Source organism: Homarus americanus, unplaced genomic scaffold (genome assembly GCF_018991925.1).
Source record: "Homarus americanus isolate GMGI-L3 unplaced genomic scaffold, GMGI_Hamer_2.0 scaffold7626, whole genome shotgun sequence".
Classification (NCBI taxonomy): domain Eukaryota; kingdom Metazoa; phylum Arthropoda; class Malacostraca; order Decapoda; family Nephropidae; genus Homarus; species Homarus americanus.
The window spans coordinates 2,766,093-2,790,750 of record NW_024718273.1 but is presented as its reverse complement, the minus strand read 5'-3'; the positions used below and the strand labels follow the sequence as shown (position 1 = coordinate 2,790,750).

The window sequence follows — 24,658 nt, the reverse complement described above, 5'->3', positions numbered from 1 at the left end:
CTCAGTATGCTTCGTTCAGTTACATGGCCCTCCTACACACCTTCTTTCACATTACTCCCCACACCACCTTCTCTCACGCCCCCTCCCCTACCACCGTCTCTCCACCCCCTCCCCCTCCACCTTCTCTCGACCCCTCCCCTACACACCTTCTCTCACTCCCCTCCCCTACACCACCTTCTCTCTTGCCCCCCTCCCCACCTTCTATCACCCCTTCCCCTACACCTTCTCCACCCCCCTCCCCACCACCGTCTCTCCCGGCCCCTCCCTACACCTGTCTCTCCGTCCCCTCCCCCTACCTGTCTCTCCGCCCCTCCCCCACCTTCTCTCCTCCCCCTCCCCCTCACCACCTTCTCTCCTCCCCCTCCCTCCACACCACCTTCTCCGGCCCCTCCCCCTACACCACCTTCTCTCCCACCCCCTCCCCCTACACCGTCTCTCGGCCCCCTCCCCTACACACCTTCTCTCCCCTCACCACCTTCTCTCAGCCCCTCCCCTACACCACCGTCTCTCACGCCCCTCCCTTACACCACCATCTCTCACGACCCCTCCCCCTACACCACCTTCTCTCCGGCCCCTCCCCCTACACCTTCTCACCCCCTCCCTACACCGTCTCTCCCGCCCCTCCCCCACCACCTTCTCTCACGCCCCTCCCCCCCACCACCGTCTCTCACAGCCTCCCCACCCCTTCTCTCCACGCCCCCTCCCCTACACCACCTTCTCTCCCGACCCTCCCCTACACCACCGTTTCTCACGCCCCCCTCCCCCACCCCTTCTCTCCGCCCCCCTCCCCCTCCCCACCTCTCGACCCCCTCCCCTACACCGTCTCATCCCCTCCCCTACACCACCTTTCGCCTCCCCTACACCACCTCTCCACGGCCCCCTCCCCTACACCGTCTCTCCGCCCCCCTCCCTCAACACCACCGTCTCTCGGCCCCCTCCCCCACCCACCCCTTCTCACACCCCTCCCCCCTCCCCTCTCACCCCCCTCCCCTACACCACCGTCTCTCACCCCCCCTCCCCCACCACCTTCTCTCCGCCCCCTCCCCTACACCTTCTTCCCGCCCCTCCCCTCTCAGCTCCCTCCTCCACCCTCTCACGCCCCCTCTCCCCTACACCACCTTCTTTCACGACCCCCTCCCCCTACCACCTTCTCTCCACCCCCTCCCTACCACCTTCTCTCCGGCCCCTCCCCTACCACCTTCTCTCACGCTCCCCTCCCCCTCACCTTCTCTCACCCCCTCCCCTACACCACCTTCTCTCACGCCCCCTCCCCTACACCACCTTCTTTCCCGCCCCCTCCCCTACACCTTCTCTCAGCCCCCTCCCCCTACCCTTCTTTTCCCGGCCCCTCCCCTACACCACCTTCTCTCCCACGACCCCCTCCCCTACACCACCTTCTCTCGGCCCCCTCCCCCTACCTTCTCTCCGGCCCCTCCCCTTCACCACCTTCTCTCACCCCCTCCCCCCACCACCTTCTCTCAGACCCCCTCCCCCCACCCCACCCTCTCTGATCCCCTCCCCCCTACACCACCTTCTCTCCCACGCCCCCTCCCCTACACCACCACCTTTCACGCCCCTCCCCCTACACCCACCGTCTCTCCGCCCCCCCCTCCCCCTACACCACCTTGTCTCTCACCCCCCTCCCCCTACACCCCACTTTCTTTCACGACCCCCTCCCCCCACACCACCGTCTCTCACGGCCCCTCCCCTACACCACCTTCTCCCCCCTCCCCTACACACCTTCTCTCGGCCCCTCCCCTACACCCACCCGTCTCTCCGCCTCCCTCCCTACACCTTCTTTCACGACCCCTCACCTACACCACCTTCTTTCAGCCTCCCCTACCTGGCTCTCACCCCCTCCCCCCCACCACCTTCTCTCACGACTTCTGAAATGTCATTTGTGAAACAAACAAACAATAACGTGCTCATTACACTTCCCTGTGGTACCCCGCTTGTCATGGGTACACTTGAAGATTTCGTGTCAATAGTCACCACACACTGCTTGCGGTCATGAAAATCTCCGATCCACGCTAGGACACTTACCCGATCCCTGCCTTTCAGTTTAGTTCCCAACTTTTCATGGTGCTCAAAGCCTTGGCAAAATCCACATACATATTATCGATATTTCCTGTAGGTTTTAATATTATGCTTCTACGGTGTAAAAATTTCTAAGATCAGGCTACATTATTCCAAGTTTGAATAATATTAATGATAATGACATTTAATCGGTAAAGCTGTTACGTATAATTATATACTATGCAGGTACTGTATCCAGGTATGTAGGCATACAGTTCAACATGAATATAGGGTCCTTGGTAGGGTTACAAAATTTTCAATGGCTGTACAACCAGCCTTATATTTTCGATAATACAATAGAGTTCTGCTCCTTTTATATATCCCGATAATACTCTGATGATAACTACCAATTATGAAGAGTGGAACATTATCAGTACTAATTTAAATAAAGAAAGAGCTCAAAACTAATACACAGTAAACAGTCAGCATTTACAAAATTGGTGGTAGAATACGTAATAGCTGCACTGTACCGGGATTCACTGTATCGGGTCCCATTTCAGCTGCTAAAATAAACAAAAAAAGAAAAACGGGATCTCGTCTTCCTCCCTTAACTCTATTGCTCGACTGGAAATTACTGTATTTTGTTTACTTTCTGGCCGCTTGGCGACGCCACCTTGTTGAGAAGGGGCGGTGATGGTGACGAGTACCACCACCAAGACCCTTCACCAGTACCACCACCAAGACCCCCTCTACCACCAGTACCACAACCAAGACTCCTTCCACCACCAGTACCACCAGGGACCCCTCTACCACCAGTACCACAAACCAAGACCCCTCTACCACCAGTACCACCAAGACCCCCCACCACAGTACCACCACCGAAACACCTCCACCACCAATAACAAAAAGACCTCCTCCACCACCAGTACCACCACCGAAACACCCCTCCACCACCAGTACCACCACCAGACCCCTCCTCAACCAGTACCACCACAAGACCCCTCTACCACCAGTACCCACAACCAAGACTCCTTCACCACCAGTATACCACCAAGACCCTCTACCACCAGTACCACAACCAAGACCCTCTACCACCAGTACCACAACAAGACTCCTTCACCACCAGTACCACCAAACACCCTCCACCACCAATAACAAAAAGCCTCCTCCACCACCAGTACCACCAAACTGCCTCACCACCAGTACCACCACAGACCCCTTCACCACTTAGTACCACCACCAAGACCCCTCTACCACAGTACCACACAGACTCCCTTCCACCACCAGTACCACCAAAGACCCCTCTACCACCAGTACCACAAAGACCCTCTACCACCAGTACCACAACCAAGACTCCCTTCCACCACCAGTACCACCACCGAAACACCCCTCCACCACCAATAACAAAAAGACCTCCTCCACCACCAGTACCACCAAAACACCCCTCACCACCAGTACCACCACCAAGACCCTCCTCCACCAGTACCACCACCAAGTAACACAACAAAGACCCCCCACCACAGTACCACCAGGCCCCCTCCACCACCAGGCCATCAAGACTCCCTCTACCAACAGTACCACACCAAGACCCCCCTCCACCAGTACAGTAACCAAAGACCCCTCCGCCACCAGTACCACCACCAAGACCCTCTCTACCACCAGTACCACAACCAAGACTCCCCTCCACCACCAGTACCACCACCGAAACACCCCTCCACCTCCAGTACCACCACCAGACCCCTCCACCACCAGTGCCATCAAGACCCCCTCCTCCACACAGTAACCAAAAGACCCCCTCCAACCAGTACCACAAACAAGACCCTCCACCACCAGTAACACAACAAAGACCCCCTCCACCAGTAACACAACAAGACCCCCCTCACCACCAGTACCACAACCAAGACCCCCCCACCACGTGCGACCACCAAGACTCCTCGACCACGAGTAACACAACCAGACCCCTCCACCACCAGTAACACAACCAAGACCCCTCCATCACCAGTAACACAACCAAGACCCTCCTCCACCAGTAACACAACAAAGCCCCCTCCACCACCAGTACCACAAACAACACCCCTCCACCACCAGTACCACCACGAAGATCCTCTCCAACCGGTACCACCACCAAGACCCCTCCACCACCAATACCACAAAAGAGCTCCTCCACCACCAGTACCACAAACAATACCGCATCCACCACCAGTACCACAAAAAAGCCCTCGACCACCAGTACCACAAACAAAACCCTCCAGTACCACAAACAAGACCCCCTCCACCACCAGTACCACAAACAAGACCCCCTCCACCACCACCAGTACCACAACAGACCCCCCCCCACCAGTACCACAAACAGAACCCCCTCCACCAGTACCACAAACAAGACCCCCTCCACACCACCAGTACTACAAACAAGACCCCTCCCACCATGTACCACAAACAGACCCCTCCACCACCAGTACCACAAACAAGACCCCCTCCATCAGTACCACAAACAAAACCCCTCCACCACCAGTACCACCACCAAGACCCCTCTACCACCAGTACCACCACCAAGACCCCTCTACCAGTACCACCAAAGCCCCTCTACCAGTACCACCACCAAGACCCCTCTACCACCAGTTCCACCACCAAGACCCTTCTACCACCAGTACCACCACCAAGACCCCCCTTTATCACCAGTACCACCACCAAGACCCCTCTACCACCACCAAGATCCCCTCCACCACCAAGGCCACCACCAAAGCTGTACTCACGTAAACAGTTAGGCATGGAGTCGGTCCAGGCGGGATCAGGGATGACCCAGTTGCCATCCTGACACTTGTAGGTGAGGGTGGTCGTGCCTTCAGCGAAGTGGTAGCCATCGAAACACTCCGCTCTGCACTCGCTGTAAGAGGAACCAAGTGTTGCGTTATTTTCTTTATAAAAAATAAAATATAAAAGAAATAGACATAGTGTATAAGGTGTATATATATATATAACTTCAGCAATGGACTTGTTGCGTGGAAAGCGTAGTTTCATAACGAGGGAGAACCAGGGAAAGCACAAACAACTTGACAAGTTGGGTTTCTTCAATCACTAACGTTCGAAAAAAGTTTTGAAAAAGTTCTAAAACTACAGGTGATATACAATAAAAACATAACATTATACGAAAATTTACCTTCCATAAATTTGAAAAAAAGCAATCAATTTAAAAACCAAAAATGACGAGAGACCTACGTACAAAGCTAAAATCAGGAATAAAAATGTGAAATAAAAACTATACAGGGGGTATTATCTTAATTTAGACGAGCCTTAGTCCGAAAAAAAAAACACAGGAAGCCATATCACAAACGGATGGCTTTACTTTATACTGATACCAGGCTTCCATAATGAGGACGGCCGTCTCACAGTTGCTCCTGTCAAGAACTGAGAAATCAGGCGGCGAAAACGGGCGGTCTTGTTGGTGGGCGTGGTTACGAATAGCTGAATGTGGTGGTTGTGTGATTAACTGGCCTGTTCGGACGGAACGGCTCAAGTGTTCATGGAAGCGAGTTATCATTTTTTTTTTTGCCTACATATGCTGCCTAGCTAGCACGTAAATTGATAAACAACTGAGGATTGCAGGTGTGTGGGTATGGTGTCTTTAATTTTAAAAATTTTTAATTGAACTCTGGGTTTTGAAGACTTGTCTAAAAGAAATTTGTGGATAGAATTCATTGCAAAGCTTCTTAAGTCTGTTTCTAAGGGTGAAACTGAGTGGGCCTGTGTACGGGATGGTGAAATAGATAGAATATTTAGGAACGGTGTTCATTTGAGGCTGTGTGGGACTAAAAATCTATTAAGGGTTTTGCCAATATAAGTGTCTGTAAATCTCTTAGGGAAACCATTGTTAAAGAGTAGTTCCTTTATGTAATAAAGGCTCTGTTGGTAAGAGTACGTACTAGATTACGTTTGTAATTAAAAGGAATAAAAGATGACAATTTTGAACTCAAACCAGTGAAAGATGGTTTTCTGTATAAAGCTGTCTCGAAACTATTATGAAGACGGTGGATATTAACATCAATGAATGGAAGAATATTGTCCTTTTCCTCTGATGAAGGAAAATGATTTTTCCGAAACGTTAGTGATTAAAGAAACCCAACTTAGTAAAGATGTTTGTTTTCCCTGGTTCTCTTCTTTATATATATATATATATATATATATATATATATATATATATATATATATATATATATATATATATATATATATATATATATATATATATATATATATATATTTATATAGCGAAAGACTATTTTAAGATAAAACAATCTTCATGTTTAGGTGTTGAATTGTGTAAAGTAGGAGTTCTTACCTTCTGCTGCATTGTATCCTCGAATTTTTGGGTGTCGGATTCTTATTTGCACACGATTTCGAGGGTAGGCCCTTGGGCACCTCACACGACCTGCCTTGCCAGTTGGGTGGACAGTTACACTTGTTCGGTGCCAAACAGATTCCCATGTTCTGGCACGGAGGGTTACAGACAGCTGTGGCAGAGGAAGGGGCTGATTTAGTTGGGGTGAGTGGGGTTAAGTTAGTTGTAGTGAGTAGGTGACTTAGGTTATTTTGGGTGAGTGGGGCTAAGTTAGTTGGGCTGCATGGGGCTAAGTTAGTTGGTGGTGAATGGGAGTTAAGATAGTTACGGTGTGGGATTAAGTTATCTACCAACCCAAGCTGTGGAATCACGAGCATTACTGGGCTTCAAATTGGCTCTTGTCAAAATTATCAAGAACAATTATAGCCTCCGTGGACTCCATCTCTCACTAACCTTGTTGCTTGGTTTCTTAAGTAATACATAAGTAAGAAAAAATTTCAAGTGGTTTTTCCTGTTCATCAATATCTTTCCAAGTACAAAATTACTGTAGTAACTTTTAAAACAAATTATACAGATCAATAAAGATTAAGAACCTTTAATGATATATAATTATTACGAATCCCTTTCAGCAAATCTCCAATGTCCGTTGTTATAACACTTTTACAGTATTAAACTAAAATATCTAATATTAGTTATTAACTTTACCTCTGAATCATCGAAAAATAAGACATTTAAAGATAACTTTTAAACAAAACTTTCATCAGGTCGGTATAAAGTAGAGTGTCGAATTACCTCTGTGTTCACTTCCCTGAGCACATCATCAGGGATATAACTGATCTAACAACTTTCATCACTTGGATTACATATGTCTAAAAAAATATCTTGTAAACTTGTTTTAGGTGTTAAAATGAGCAGCATGATACCTTTGCTAAAATACTACTGGCTATATATTTAGGTCCTCTCAGGAAAAACACTGCTAGTTGTATGTATGCTCTTGCAGGAGTAAAATATTGCTGGCTGTCTTTTTCTTATCTCGATAGGAAACCGGATCCACCGGGACTGTCTTCGGGGTCTGTTGAGGTTTCTGAATAACGACACACGACGGTGCTCCTGATCGGTCGGGTGGTGGTGTAGTTATTGCAAATACGGGTCTTACTAAAGCTGGTAACATTATTGGGGTGGACTGTTTTGTTTAGTTATTTTGTGTCCCGCAATTGTGTATAATATAATGATTCAATGGTGATTCACAATAGCCGCCATACTAAACAGACAATTAAAGAGTTATACTAAAAGACATTAACATATCAGTCCAGAGCAAAAGGTTTGAAGGTTGTTTGTAGGGTAAAACACCTCAGGAGTCTGAAAATTCATAATTTATAAAAAAATAAAATAAAAATCCGCTCGGGGGATTTTTCTCAAAATTACCCTAAGTCAACAACATGATCTGAATTTCGTTTCTCGGCCGAAATGCTGTATGTTACATTTGTGTGTTTGGGCCACTAAATGCCGCTATCATCATTTATGCAAACAATAATGGTATCAAAGGATTCAGTGTTCTATCATAGTTTACTGGATGCATTAAAATATGCTAAAACCTACACTACTCATTAAGTTTCCATCTCTATTTGCAGTTTCCTGGTTTCAGCTGCAAATTTCAATTACTTTTCTGATTTGTGTCGAATAGCTTTGCCGGCGGTTTATTGCTTAACTAATTTTATTTTACAATCCTTTCAAACAGATTATCTACGACCAAATCAATCGTCATTGATATCACAAAATACTACAAGTATCGTCTCTCACGTATTATTTACATCAGCCAGAAACATGCTGTAAGGTACATGCCAAAACCATTAGATGAGACGACACGGAACAAATTTAAGCCTTCTGATGAGTATAAGAGATATATCAGGAACATCTTAATGGAATAATCTAAAACTTCCTTATCTCTACGATGAATTAATGGGATACTACACAAACTGCTATAACACCTTCACAGCTATGTCTGCTATGGGCCTTAGGGAAGCCGAGGGGCATCTAAGTGAGCAGCTATAACATACAGTATACTGAAATCCAATATCAGAAGGCCGAGCACTAGCACATCTGGACTATTCCCAGCTATCTGCATATTCTCCGGGAATGTTTCAAAATCAGTGGTAAAGTGCAAGTGAGTGCATCTTGATAGCTGTGAAACTGATGCAGCCGAAACCACTATCAGAGATGCTGTTGTGTAGTATGTCATGCGATGTACAGTCCACGCCATTTATAAGGCACACAGACTGGTGGCCTTGAAATATCTAACCGACAACCTCGCTGGGTCCATCCCTCCCCCACCTACCAGGTAAATAATTGGTGGTTAGCGAAGGTGTAAAGTCAACTCTTACCCAATATACGTCAGCATGGATACATAACTTTTAAAAAATGTATATATTTTTTTACTGTTTCTAAAACCGACCCTCTAACACTACAGCAGCATCTCTGATAGTCAACCATGAGAGAGCACTGAATCCTTCGATATAATTACAGTATTGTTTACATAGATGAAGATTAGTGGCATTTTAGTGACCCAAACACACGAATGTAACAAACAGCACTTCGGCCGAGAAGCGGTAATTTTGCAAGAAATCCCCCAGCGGATTTTTATAAGAATGGGATTTTCAGATTCTTGTGATATTTTTTCCCCTACAAATAACCTTCAAACCCTTTGAAGGAAAAAACACAAATCAAAATACCCTGGCTCTTGGACTATGTGATGCATACAGGTGTATTATGTAACACAACTTAAGATCAGTTTTCTATTTCATGTAAAACTAGTAACTAGAAATACGACATCTGAATGCAGCAAATATTAATTAGTAATTTAATCATTACATCACACTGTGGTAATTAACAGTAAGCTTCAACTCGGCTTTAGATAAACAAATTTGACTTTGATTTGGTCAAGTGGTGCCGTAGGACGTTCTTAACAGGACAAGAACCTCACATTCACAATAAAAAGTTTTTTTTTCCACTCTCTTTTGCAAGGTTATCAGCTGAAAAATTACTTCCATGGGCAGCAAAGAAAACCCCCATTTCCCCGGGAACTTCACGACCACCTCACACCACTACCACTTCTTCGTTTTGCTCCAGTGTGAAAAGTGACGACTTCCACCAAAATGACTGGATCAACTTAGAGTTTCCATTGTCAGTGGCTCCAGGGTGGCACTACCACATGTAGTCTTAGTACTAGTACTAGTCAAGAGCTTTTACATATAAGTAATATTTTAATATAGTAGTATTAGTACAGTAGTAGTAGTAGTAGTTTTAGCAGTAGTCTTACAATTAGTTACATGTCACGAGCTCTAACACTAAAAGTGATATCATATGTGAAAAGGTGTATTAGTTTTTGCAGTATGTCAGGAGTACACCTTTTCACATATCCGTTGAGACATTGTTACATAACTATTTGACAAATTTCATAACCGAATGACAGAACACATATCGAATGACAATCTAAAATAACTGTTGGTGGTATGTCATTCTCCAATTGTTACATTCTCAAACTATATGTAGACTGTCGGTTTATTGTTCACGTCTGTCAACTTCATAACTTATGTCAATCATTTCCGTTAGCATGAACGAACAGTTATTTTAGATTGTCATTCGATATGTGTTCTGTCTGTCATTCGGTTATGAAATTTGTCAAATAGTTATGTAACAATGTCTCAACGGATATGTGAAAAGGTGTACTAGTCCAGTAGTAGGTTTAGTAATCTACAATAGCAACAGTGGTTGTCTTTTAGTACCTTACTAACAGTAAAAAGTAGCAACCTGTTTGAGTAGAAGCAATAATAGTCGAGAGTAACAGTAGTAGAAGAAATAGTAGGGGAAGTTGATGGCCATAAAAATAAACAAGTAGTAGTAGTAGTAACAGTAGTGGTAGTAGTTATTGTTGTGGTTGTTTTGTTGTATGTCAGAAATAGTAATGAGATAAATATTACTCCTAAGAATTAGTACAAAAGTATTGTAGAGTAGTAGTAGTAGTAGTAGTAGTGTAGTAGAAAGATAGTTATAGTTATTTAAATAGTATTCTAAATCAGATGTAGCACTGTTCGTATTATTATTATTATTATTATTATTATTATTATTATTATTATTATTATTATTATTATTATTATTAATATTATCACTATTATTATTATTATTGTTATTATTATTATAAGTAAAAATAGTACAGGTAGTAGTACGTAATGGGAAAGGTGAATGAGTGGGATAGGGGAATCCAAGCTCTGTCTGATATTGCTAACACAGAGCCACATCCGGCTTTTGCGGCATTCACCCACGGAGTCAAGCATCGCTGGAACTACCTGATGTGCACTATCCCTGATATCGGACCCCTCCTCCACTCTCTGGAAGAAGCTATCAGCGTCAATTTCATTCCCAAATTAGTGAAACACCTTCACTTAACCCCAGCAGAAAGATCACTCATTGCACTACCACCGAGACTGGAAGATATGGGATTGACCAATCCCAGAGGAGATTGCTGCCACCCTAACATTAAAACTCAGTTAAGCTCACAGCAGCCCTCACTGACCACGTAATAGCTCAGTACACAACAGGTGAGGTGGATACCAGCAAAGTAAACAAGATTCGACGGTCCATTACGACAGAACGACAGCACGGCCAAAGTGTTAAGTTGCAGCAACTGATGCTGCAAGTACCAGAGAATTTGAATAAAAGTAGCTATAGCGCAGGAGGTGGGCACCTCGAACTGGTTACCTAAGATGCCGATAAGGGCAAATGGTTTCAGTTTCAATAAACAAGAATTTACAGTTGCCATTGCTCTAAGGTACGGTAAGCCAGTAGAAGGTTTGCACTCCCAATGCGTGTGTGGCTTTTCCTATGACGTTGATCACGCCATGGTGTGCAAGAAAGGGGGCTTCATATGCATGAGGCATGACGAAGTAAGGGATCTCACAGCAAATATGTTGAAGGAAATCTACCGTGATGTCAGGGTAGAATCGACCCTCCTTCCATTGGACGGTGAGAATTTCCAACATAGGACTTCACACACATCCAACGAAGCCCGTGTTGACGTCAGTGCTCGAGGATTCTGGACGCGAGGACAGCGAGCCTTCTTCTACATAAGGATTTTTTTATCCCATGGCCGCATGTCACCGTAACTTAGCTCTCGATGCTTCACACAGGAGGAATGAGAATGACAAGAAAAGGGCAAAGGGTAGAGAATTCAGAACGTTGATCAAGGCAGCTTCACTCCTCTGGTGCTCACAACCTCTGGCGGGATGGGACCAAGTGCAAGATGCTTCTACGCCAGATTCGCAGAGGTGCTATCCGAATAGAAGCAGCAGCCCAGAAGTTATGTTACAGCCTGGATGAGATGTCGGCTGTGCTTCTCTCCCCTTTGGTCTGCTTTGCTCTGCCTCAGGGGAACGAGAGCATAGGCCCCAAAGCCGACAACAGTAGCAGATATTGACTATAAGGCAACAGTCACTAAATGCCGCGTAGATCTGCGGATCAACTAACTCAACACAGCTAGGATAGCTACTTATGATTAGGATATTTAATTTTAAGGTAATAAAATGGCTGCGAAGGTATGGCTATTCGGGGAGGCTGGAGGCCATTTATAAAAAAAAAAGTAGCATGTTAAGGTAGTAGTGGTGGTAGTATATCAAGGTGGTGGTGGTGGTGGTGGTAGTAGTAGTAGTAGTTATTGGTGGGGACATACTCGCTGTGTGAGAGCGGGAATTTAACAATGTGTCGGTGAATATCAGATGTCACCCTAAGCATTGCCACCCAAGGTTTCTTCTCATCCCTTACGGCATAAATTGTAAATATTCCGTGTGTTCACCGGCGATCACCAAGCGAGTGGTGACCTGGCGGTGCTGGGTCGGTGGAATAATGCGGAGGCTCGGAGCCAAGGTCAGTGTCGATAGGCCTACTTTGACAGGGGTGGCCTCGAGACTTTCGCCCCTATGGGGCCGAGAGTGCTGCCCATGCGTCGCCTCCCCACCATTGTAACGGTCACTTCATGTAGGGTCTCGACGAACCAAGTGAGTATATATAACTGATATTGCACCAGTGAGACCATATAAATAGTGGTTATTTGTGCCAAGAATATATAAACAAGTGCTTGGTGTGACAAACTCTTGTCCATAGTGTATCATTCTGATGTATGGATGGTCGCCATTAGGGGGGGTAGCCTACACACCCACGCGCGCACGTATGCCCCTACTACCTGGACACACCAGTCCAGCCTGTCACCTCTCCGCCCTTCCCTCATAAGAACCAGTATAATCTTGTGCCTGGGACCAAATCAGATGTTCGGAGGCGGACGTAACTGTCGCCCAAGGTGCAGATCATTATGCCGGGTGACAGACATTGTTGTGTCTGTTCTAACCAGTACCAAAAATGCACTAGCTGTGTCTGTGTGAGAAGCAACCGACCATGTGTGTCTTGCATAAAGGGAAACAATTGCCGCAACCCTTATAACCTTCATGGCAGGGATCCGTCACAGGAGGCCACAGTGGATATCGCCGGGACCCAGCAGCCCGCTGATATCCTAAACGATAGCAATGAGTCTAATCAACCTGAAAATGTAGTACCAATAAACGCTGCTCCAATAGTAGCTGATGCCCACGAGGTGAATGAGAGACAGCCACCACAGTGGAATTGCATGTCCATGGAAAATGCAGACACATGGGTTAAAAAAGCTTACTCAGAAATTGTCAGGTGGTCGCCAGCAAACCTGTTTGAACCACTCAAGTGTGCGGCCACCAAAGAAATGATTCGGGAGATGATTAGTCTCATGACTGAGTACACTCAAGACCGCCTCCTTGCCCCGTTAGCTCTTCATATACTGGCAATAATACGACATCTATTCTGCCAGAGGACACACACAAAGACTAAGCACAAAGAAAATGTGACAGCAATGAAGAGAAGACTGACACTGTGGCAGAAGGGGGCCCTTGATGATCTCCTATGTGAAACAAGAGCACCGCAGGAGAGACTAAAATCTGCAGGAGACGGAAAGCAAAACACCGATGAGGCTGCAAGGATGTTTGGAAACAAAATGCGTGTGGGAAAAGTGTCTTTGGCGGTAAGATCTCTCACAGAGGAGTTCACCGGTGGGGTCCTGCCAATAAACAGAGAGACATTAAAACAACTGAAAGAAAAACATCCCTCTGCAAGTGATGACGAAGGCATCAGGTTTCAGGGTGCCTATATCCCACCAAATGCTGTCCTGTTCGAGAAAATAACAGGAGGGATGGTGTGGAAAAAGGCACTGAAGACTCAGGGAGGTGCCGGCCCTTCAGGTCTGGATGCAAACGGATGGAGAGTCATCCTCAGCACTAACAAGTTTGGCCCCACAGCAAGTGATCTCTGCACGGCCATTGCCGTCCTTGCAAGAAAGCTGGCATCCTCATGCTGCCATCACCTTCATGCTCTGACGGCCTGCCACCTCATTCCCCTGGATAAGAATCCAGGATGTAGGCCAATAGGAGTGGAGGAAGTGCTGAGGCGAATCATCGGAAAATGCATAATGGAGGTGGTAAAGGACGATGTCAGGGCAGCAGCAGGGAACCTACAAGTTTGTGCTGGCCAACAAGCTGGGGGGGAAGCTGCCATTCACGCCATGAGAACGATATTTGAGCAACGTGATTGTGAGGCCGTTCTCCTGGTCGACGCTTCAAACGCATTCAACATACTTAACCGCAAGGCCGCACTGCACAACATCAAGATCAAGTGTCCAAGCTTTGCAATGTACGTTGAAAACTCCTATAGGAATCCATCAGACCTTTATATAGTAAACAACAAGGCCCTAAGAGGTGATACCATCTTACAGTCAACCGAGGGAACAACACAGGGGGACCCTGTTGCAATGGCAATGTATGCAATAGGCCTATCAGTGCTCCAACAAGAAATAAAATTTGAAACAACTGGGGTCAAACAAGTGGCGTATGCTGACGACCTTACAGGAGCAGGAAAAGTGGAGGGCATCAAAAAGTGGTGGGACTTGGTAACATCGCGAGGTCCACAAATAGGGTACCACCCAAACGCCAGCAAGTCCCTCCTCATAGTGAGGCCAGAACATTATAAACGGGCAAAGGAGGTTTTTGGCGGATGTGAGGTCAAAATAACTAAGGACGGCCAAAGACATCTAGGCGCAGTAATTGGCACTAAGGACTTCAAGACCGAGTACGTAGCGGGAAAGGTGAATGAGTGGGTTAGTGAAATCCAAGCTCTGTCTGAGATTGCTAACACAGAGCCACATGCCTCTTTTGCTGCATTCACCCATGGAGTCAAGCATCGTTGGAACCACCTGATGCGTACTATCCCTGATATCGGACCCCTCCTCCACCCTCTATAAGAAGCTATCAGTGTCAAGTTCATTCCCAAATTAGTGAAACACACTCACTTAACCCCAGCAGAAAGAGCACTTCTTGCACTTCCATCAAGACTGGGAGGGATGGGACTAACCAATCCAGAGGAGATTGCAGCCACCGAACATCAAAATTCACTTAAGCTCATGGCAGCCCTCACGGACCACATAATAGCCCAGAACGCAACAGGGGAGGTCGATACCAGTGAAGTAAACGAGACTCATAGGTCCATTACGACAGATCGACAGCACTGCCAAAATGATAAGTTGCAGCAACTGTTGCTGCAGGTTCCAGAAAATTTAAAAAAAAAAGTAGCTATAGCGCAGGAGGTGGGCCCCTTAAACTGGTTAACTACGTTACCGATAAGGGCAAATGGTTTCAGTCTTAACAAACAAGAATTTACAGATGCCATTGCTCTAAGGTACGGTCGGCCAGTAGAAGGTTTGCCGTCCCAATGCGTGTGTGGCTCTTCCTATGACGGCGATCAGCCATGGTGTGCAAGAAAGGGGGCTTCATATGCATGAGGCATGACGAAGTATGAGACCTTACAGCAAATATGTTGAAGGAAATCTGCCGAGATGTCATGGTAGAACCGACCCTCCTTCCATTGGATGGGGAGATCTTCCAACATAGGACTTCAAACACATCTAACGAAGCCCGTGTTGACGTCAGTGCTCGAGGATTCTGGACGCGGGGACAGCGAGCTTTCTTCGACATCAGGATTTTTGATCCCATGGCCGCATGTCACCGTAACCTAGCTCTCGATGCTGCACATAGGAGGAACGAGAACGACAAGATAAGGGCATATGGGGAGAGAATCCAAAACGTTGTTCAAGGCAGCTTCACTCCTCTAGTGTTCACAACCTCTGGTGGGATGGGACCAAGTGCAAGATGTTTCTATGCCAGACTCGAGGGGGTGATCTCCGAACAGAAGCAGCAGCCCAGAAGTTTCGTTACAGCCTGGATGAGATGTCGACTGTCTTTCTCTCTCCTTCGGTCGGCTTTGCTCTGCCTCAGGGGAACGAGAGCTTCTGCCCCAATTCCGACAACTGCTGCAGATATCGACTATGAGGCTACTGTCACTGAATGCCGCATAGATCTGCGGCTCAACTAATTTAACACAGATAGGATAGTTACATATGTATTAGGATATTTAATATTATGGTAATTAAATGGTGGCGAAGGTGTGGCTATTGGGGGAGGCTGGAGGCCACGTTAAAAAAAAAAAAAAAAAGTAGTAGTAGTAGTATGTTAAGGTAGTAGTGCTGGTAGTATATCAAGGTGGTGGTGGTAGTAGTATGTAAGGATAGAAGTAATAATTGTAATAGTTGTATTATGTAAGGATAGTTGTGGTAGTAGCAACAGCATCAGAAATAATATTTTAGAGTAGTAGTAGTAATAATAATAATAATAATAATGACAGTGTGTCAAAGAGGCCCGAGTAGTAGGAAGTCAGCGTAATAGTAATAGTAGCTGTAGTAGTAGTTGTATGCTCACGGTGACAGTCAGGTAAGTCTTCATAGTGGATTCTAGTCATGGTCCAGTGATTGTTTTCACACATCATCATTAATCTCCTCTCGCCCGTGGGGAACTTGTAGCGTCTGTTGCAGAGAGCGCGACATCCAGCATACGTCGAGCATTCTGTGTAGCCGTTCACTGGCGACGGAGGATCTTCCGAGCAATCTGAATGAGAAGTCATCCCCTAGTATTAATAGTCTGTAAAAAAAATGTCACGTGAAAAGCTCTTATTGATCTTGAGACCAGCTCCATTCTAATTTTAAGGCTGAACAACCTCATGTAGGAATCAACAATCCAACGCCTTTTAAAACTTTGACCTATCAGTCACTGTTCCCCGCTGTACTCAGCCTTCCGCTAGCTGAGAGAACATCATCTACTCCCGTCATGTACCTCAAGTCTACCAAGAGGGTTTTCTTCTAAATTTTCTACGACATGAAGTGACCTTCATGACTGTCGTGTCCGTAACATCTCGGTTGTTTCCTTCTGGGATTTCCTGACCTGATTCTACGTCGAGGTCTTCTCTAATGTCTTCATTCGCGGTCCTGTGGTGTGTGGCTCCTGTTACTGTAGTGTCTCTCCTGTTTATGTACTACAGTATATGTAGTGTGGCTTCTGGTACTGTATTGTATGTAGTGTCGCTTCTAGTGCTGTACTGTGTGTAGTGTGGCTCCTGTTTCTGTACAATATGTAGTGTGGCTCCTGTTGCTTTACAGTACATAATGTGGCTACGGTTACTGTTCTGAACATAGTGTGGCTCCTGTTACTTTACAGTACATAGTGTGGCTCCTGTTATTGTACTGCATGTACTGTGGCTCCTGTTACAGTACATAGAGTGGCTCCCGTTACTGTACTGTAAATAGTGTGGCTCCTGTTACTGTACATAGTGTGGCTCCAGATTCTGTACTGCACAGAGTATGGCTCCTGTTAATGCATTGTATTTAATGTGGCTCCTGTTGCTGCACTGTACATAGTGTGCCTCCAGATAGTGTACTGTATGTAATGAGCCTCCTGTTGCTTCCCTTTACATAGTGTGGCTCCTCTTACTGTACTGTACAGAGTGTGGCTCCTTTTAATGTACTGTACTGTACATAGTGTGGCTCCAGATAGTGTACTGTGCATAGTGTGGATCGTGTTACTGTACTGTATATAGTGTGACTCCTGTTATGGTACGGTACATTGTGTGGCTCCTGTTACGGTACGGTACATTGTGTGGCTCCTGTTACTGTACGGTACATAGTGTGCCTCCTGCTCCTGTTACTGCACTGTACATAGTGTGGCTCCTGTTACTGTACTGTACATAGTGTGGCCCCTGTTACTGTACTGCACATAGTGTGTTTCCTGTTACTGTACTGTACATAGTGTGGCTCCTGTTTCTGTACTGTACATAGTGTGGCCCCTGTTACTGTACTGTACATAGTGTGGCTCCTGTTACTGTACTGTACATAGTGTGGCCCCTGTTACTGTACTGTACACAGTGTGGCTCCTGTTACTGTACTATACATAGTGGGTCTCCTGTTACTGTACTGTACATAGTGTGGCCCCTGTTACTGTACTGTACATAGTGTGGCTCCTGCTACTGTACTGTAAATAGTGTGGCCCCTTATACTGTACTGTACATAGTGTGTTTCCTGTTACTGTACTGTACACAGTGTGGCCCCTGTTACTGTACTGCACATAGTGTGTTTCCTGTTACTGTACTGTACATAATGTGTTTCCTGATACTTTACTGTACATAGTGTGGCTCCTGTTTCTGTACTGTACATAGTGTGGCCCCTGTTACTGTACTGTACATAGTGTGGCTCCTGTTACTGTACTGTACATAGTGTGTTTCCTGTTACTGTACTGTACATAGTGTGGCTCCTGCTACTGTACTGTAAATAGTGTGGCCCCTGTTACTGTACTGTACATACTGTGGCCCCTTATACTGTACTGTACATAGTGTGTTTCCTGTTACTGTACTGTACATAGTGTGCCCCCTGTTACTGTACTGTACACAGTGAGGTTCCTGTTTCTGTACTGTACATAGTGTGTTTCCTGTTACTGTACTGTACATAGTGTGGCTCCTGTTACTGTACTGTACATAGTGTGTTTCCTGTTACTGTACTGTACATAGTGTGGCTCCTGTTAATGTACTGTACATAGTGTGGTCCCTGTTACTGCACTGTACATAGTGTGGCTCCTGTTACTGTACTGTACATAGTGTGGCTCCTGTTACTGTACTGTACATAGTGTGGCTCCTATTACTGTAGTGTATATAGTGTGGCTCCTGTTAGTGTACTGTATATAGTGCGGCTCCTGTTACTGTACTGTACATAGTGTGGCTCCTACTACTGTACTGTGCAGTGTGGCTCCTCTTACTGTACTGTACATAGTGTGTTTCCTGTTACTGTACTGTACATAGTGTGGCCCCTGTTACTGTACTGTACATAGTGTTTTTTCTGTTACTGTACTGTACATAGTGTGGCTCCTGTTACTGTAATGTACATAGTATGGCTCCTGTTACTGTACTGTACATAGTGTGTTTCCTGTTACTGTACTGTACATACTGTGGCTCCTGTTACTGTACTGAATATAGTGTGGCTCCTGTTACTGTACATAGTGTGGCCCTGCTGCATGCGTAGTGTGTTCCTGTTACTGTACATAGTGTGGCCCCTGTTACTGTACTGTACATAGTGTGACTCCTGTTGTACTGTACATAGTGTGGCCCTGTTACAGTACTGTATATAGTGGCTCCTGTTACTGTACTGTACATAGTGTGGCCCTAACTTTACTGTACTGTCATTAGTGGCCTTCACTGTTACTTGGCACATAGTGTGGCCCCTGTTACTGTACTGTACATAGTGTGGCTCCTGTTACTGTACTGTATATAGTGTGGCCCCTATTACGGTACTGTATATAGTGTGGCTCCTGTTACTGTACTGTATCTAGTGTGGCTCCTGTTATGGTACGGTACATTGTGAGGCTCCTGTTACGGTACGGTACATTGTGTGGCTCCTGTTACTGTACTGTACATAGTGTGGCTCCTGTTACTGTACTGTATATAGTGTGGCTCCTGTTACTGTACTGTATATAGTGTGGCTCCTGTTACTGTACTGTATATAGTGTGGCTTCTGTTACGGTACGGTACATTATGTGGCTCCTGTTACAGTACTGTACATAGTGTGACGCCTGCTACTGTACTGTACAAAGTGTGTTTCCTGTTACGGTACTGAACATAGTGTGGCTACTGTTTATGTAATGTACATAGTGTGGATCCTGTTACTGTACTGTACATAGTGTGTTTCCTGTTACTGTAATGTACATAGTGTGGCTCCTGCTACTGTACTGTAAATAGTGTGGCCCCTTATACTGTACTGTACATAGTGTGGCCCCTTATACTGTACTGTACATAGTGTGTTTCCTGTTACTGTACTGCACATAGTGTGGTTCCTGTTACTGTACTGTACATAGTGTTTCTCTGTTACTGTACTGTACATAGTGTTTTCCTTTGTTACTGTACTGTACATATTAGTGTGGCTCCTGATACTGTACAGGTGTCTGTTACTGTATATATAGTGTGTGTTCCTGTTACTGTACTGTAGCAGTAGTGCACACAGTGTGGCTCCTGTTTCCTACTGTACATAGTAGCTGTTACTGTACTGAACATAGTGTGGCTCCTGTTGCTGTACTGTACATAGTGTGTTTCCTGTTACTGTACTGTACATAGTGTGGCTCCTGTTAATGTACTGTACATAGTGTGGTCCCTGTTACTGCACTGTACATAGTGTGCCTCCTGTTACTGTACTGTACATAGTGTGGCTCCTGTTACTGTACTGTATATAGTGTGGCTCCTATTACTGTAGTGTATATAGTGTGGCTCCTGTTACTGTACTGTATATAGTGTGGCTCCTGTTACTGTACTGTACATAGTGTGGCTCCTCCTACTGTACTGTACTGTGTGGCACCTCTTACTGTACTGTACATAGTGTGTTTCCTGTTACTGTACTGTACATAGTGTGGCCCCTGTTACTGTACTGTACATAGTGTTTTTTCTGTTACTGTACTGTACATAGTGTGGCTGCTGTTACTGTACTGTACATAGTATGGCTCCTGTTACTGTACTGTACATAGTGTGTTTCCTGTTACTGTACTGTACATACTGTGGCTCCTGTTACTGTACTGAATATAGTGTGGCTCCTGTTATGGTACGGTACATTGTGTGGCTCTTGTTACTGTACTGTACATAGTGTGTTTCCTGTTACTGTACTGTACATAGTGTGGCCCCTACTGTACTGTACGTAGTGTGTTTCCTGTTACTGTACATAGTGTGGCTCCTGTTACTGTAATTGTACATAGTGTGGCTCCTGTTACTGTATTGTACATAGTGTGCCCCTGTTACTGTACTGTATATAGTGTGGCTCCTGTTGCTGTACTGTATCTAGTGTGGCTCCTGTTATGGTATGGTACATTGTAAGGCTCCTGTTACGGTACGGTACATTGTGTGGCTCCTGTTACTGTACTGTACATAGTGTGGCTCCTGTTACTGTACTGTATATAGTGTGGCTCCTGTTACTGTACTGTATATAGTGTGGCTCCTGCTACTGTACTGTACATAGTGTGTTTCGTCTTACGGTACTGAACATAGTGTGGCTACTGTTTATGTACTGTACATAGTGTGGATCCTGTTACTGCACTGTACATAGTGTGGCCCCTGTTACTGTACTGTACATAGTGTGTTTCCTGTTACTGTACTGTACATAGTGTGTGTCCTGTTACTGTACTGTACATAGTGTGGCTCCTGTTACTGTACTGTATATAGTGTGGCTCCAGTTTCTGTACTGTCCATAGTGTGGCTCCTGTTACTGTACTGTACGTAGTGTGGCTCCTGTTACTGTACTGTGCCTAGTGTGGCCCCTGTTACTGTACTGTCCATAGTGTGGCTCCTGTTACTGTACTGTACGTAGTGTGGCTCCTGTTACTGTACTGTGCCTAGTGTGGCCCCTGTTACTGTACTACACATAGTGTGGCTCCTGTTACTGTACTGTACATAGTGTGGCTCCTGTTACTGTATTGTATATAGTGTTGTACGGACAATGACCTACTTGAAAAAAACAGATCACACAAACGAAAAATTTGCGAAACTGGAATTTTTAGAATTCGAAGATATTAACGCCTACTGCTGTGCCCTCTTTGTTTACAAATCTATCAATAACTTGCGTGACAAAAATTATTTCCAGTTCCGGAATAATCAGAGATACAACTTAAGGCACCCATAGCTGCTAAGACCACCCCCCATGCGCTCCTCTCAGTCCTAGACCTCCGTGAAATATCACGGTGTGAAGGTGTGGAACAACTTACACCCACACATCCGAGCAAAGACTACGCTCCCTTCCTTTAAATCATCTCTAAAAAAAATATCTATTATCGAAGTATTAATACTTCTTGTAACACTTACTATATTTACAGTACCTGCTTTTATTGTGCCATCAAAATCGTTTTATCTTAAATTATCATGTAAATAAATAAGTAATTACCATTGCAATAAATATAATTGCCAACTAGACATAATCCTGAAAGCTCTGTCCTCTTGTTCAACCTTATTACTGTACAACCCAGGTAGTACTGCTCCCCCATTATACTTATGTTTTTAAATTCCACTCTAATTTATATGTATATGTATATGTGTATGTATGTGTATGTATATATATGTATATATGCTGATAACCACAAGGAAAGAAGAAAACACGAAGTTCTCAAGCACTTTCGTGTAATTCACATCTTCAGGGGTGAGTACAGACTGCATATATGTGTATATATATATATATATATATATATATATATATATATATATATATATATATATATGTATATATGTATAGGTATGTGTATATGTATGTATAAATACAAAAAATAATTATAAATAAATAAAAAATAAAAATAATAAAAAATAAAATAAATAAATATTGAAGTGATAACCGTGGTAACACTATGAGATGTACTTATTACTACCATGCTATTGTACTATTCCAGATGATACTAAATGTTACATAATACTTCCTTGAGATAAATGTATAGTATATATCAGGTGCCTCAAATAGAGCTCAGGTTCTCAACTGGCTCAGCCATGTTAATATTGTTATTATTATCCACTCTGTATCTGTATTTTTCTGGCTAAATAAACTGTTACAACTGTTACAACTGTTTAAACTCTGACCATCCACCTACTTCTCTACTGGTCGTCATCAACACAGTACTGAAGTTCTCCTCACATGAGGGTTGTATCTTTACACTCCCTTGGTAGTGATAATACCCTCCCAAGGTGTCAGCATCACAGCTCCTTAAGAGAAACACCATCCACCTCAACACCTGAAGATGATGAGAATGATCAGTTTTCTCTCCCGTATTTATGGCAACACTTGTTCATATCAGGGCCTCTTTCTCCTGACCTGAACCACCCCTCCAGTACCATGGCGACCTTTGTCCCCCTATGATGAAGAGTGACCTTTCATAATGAACCGATATCTTCCTAGTACCATGAAGACCCCCTGAACCACCCAAGATAAAGCGTGTCCTTCCATGATGACCTTTAATACTTCCCTCCCAGCACTGCAGTGACCTCTGACCCCCTGACCCTCCCTCCCTGCGGCCCTCCCTCTGCACCAGCCGCCTGAGAGTGAGCGGACCTTGGCTGGAGATTATCACTAAAAGTTTTACAGTATGTGACTCTCCCCGGCGTCTGGGCCGCAGGAGGCGGATATCGAGCTCGCTCTTACACCAATATACGAGGAAAAAGTCCCTCTGCCTGGTCCTGGGGGGTATGAGGGAGACGTGACCCTAATGCCAGGGGAGGTGCAAAGAAAGACTAGAGAAGGAATAGGGAAGAAAAAATGCAAGGAAGAAGCGGGAATAAAGTGGGGAAGAAGATGAAAGAAACAGGGGAATACTAGGAAAGAAACAGAGAAAGGGAATAATGCAGGTGAGGAGCAGGAGAAGACTAAGAGACGAACAGGAAGGTACATGGGAAGAACAGGGGAAGCCCAAGCGAAGAATAGAGGAGATATAAGGGAAGAACAGGGAGCGTTGCAGGGGTAGAACAGAGGCAACGTGTCCACCAAGATGGGTAGACAGCGTCCACAGTCATCAAGTAGCGCATAAGAGGAGGACGTCCCCTGCCTGCTAGTCCTCCAGTGAAGGAGAAAGTGGTCGTGACGCCACTGGTAGGTAACGCATAAAACAGGGTGGCATGGCGAATCCAGGAAAAAATTCACAAGGAAAAAAGTCACAGAAAAAAAGGCACGGAAAAAACCTAACCTAACCTAACCTACGTGCAATTCCTTCATATACACTGTGACTTTATTTCCGTTCACCGGCGTGGCTGTGATACTGGTGGGAGATGATCTACATTTGGGGAGGGGGAAGAGGGGTAGGAGAGGTAGAAGTAGGGAGGGGGTAGCAGTTGGGGTAAAATGGTCAGGAGGAGGGAGAGGGGGGATAAGAGGGGTAGGAGGAGAGAGAGGAGGGAGTAGCAGGGGTAGGAGGTGGAAGAGGAGTGGGTAAGAGGGGTAGCATGGGGGAATGAGGAGCGGGTAGTAGAGGAAGAAGGGAGGGGAGCTACAGTATAGTCTCCCTCATTAGAAACGATGTCCTACACGACCTGGCTATGTACAGTGCATGTGTGTTAATATGTAGACGTAACAAAGTCTCTTAATATGTATGTATGTATGTATGTATGTATGTATGTATGTATGTATGTATGTATGTATGTATGTATGTATGTAGAGATTCTGGGTCACAGCAAACGACAACCATAACACAAATCTTTCTCGCTTTGGCTCTCTGTGTGTCTCTCGCTGACTGTTCCTGCTTATTGGTGGATCCCGATGAAGGGGGAGAGACAAAGAGGGATAATAATAGATAGGAAAGAAGAAAGCAATAGCAACTTGGTAAAATGAGAGAGAGAGAGAGAGAGAGAGAGAGAGAGAGAGAATGCTTGATGAGAATTGTGAAAAATAGGAAACAGAAGAATGATTAGATGGAAGAAAGAAGAGAGAAACGAATACATATAAACTATGCACGACCGAACGTAGAAGAAAATAGAGATAGAGACAAAGAGACACAAAGACATGGTTGTGAACAGTGGTAAATGGGTAAAAAAGAGAGAGAAGATAATAAGAGAAAAAGAAAGGATAAGAGAGATGACAGAAAAAATATTGTCACAGAGAAGAAAAGATGAACATGATGGAGACGGATAAAAGGAGAGAAAAAAGAGAAAGATAAAGAAAATGAGAAAGGGATAAAACAGCGCATGCATGAAAATAAACGGAGAAATAGAAAATGTAGATAGATATAAATATATAAATATAAGTAAAGAGATAAACAAAACCCAGCAAAAACATATGAACAACGTATTGGAGAGAGAGAGAGAGAGAGA

At 45.0% G+C, this 24,658-nt stretch overlaps 1 protein-coding gene across 1 annotated transcript in view; it reads right to left on the bottom strand.

Annotated features, from left to right (window-relative positions):
- Positions 1 to 16,413, bottom strand: part of LOC121859372 (hemocytin-like) — a gene marked incomplete at its 5' end in the record, with an annotated part of 457,920 nt that extends 441,507 nt beyond the window's left edge. Inside the window, 3 exon segments of the mRNA XM_042356148.1 lie at positions 4,770 to 4,900; positions 6,353 to 6,524; positions 16,228 to 16,413. Coding sequence (XP_042212082.1) covers positions 4,770 to 4,900; positions 6,353 to 6,524; positions 16,228 to 16,413 — 489 coding nt within the window.
- Between the last annotated feature and the right edge of the window lie 8,245 nt (positions 16,414 to 24,658).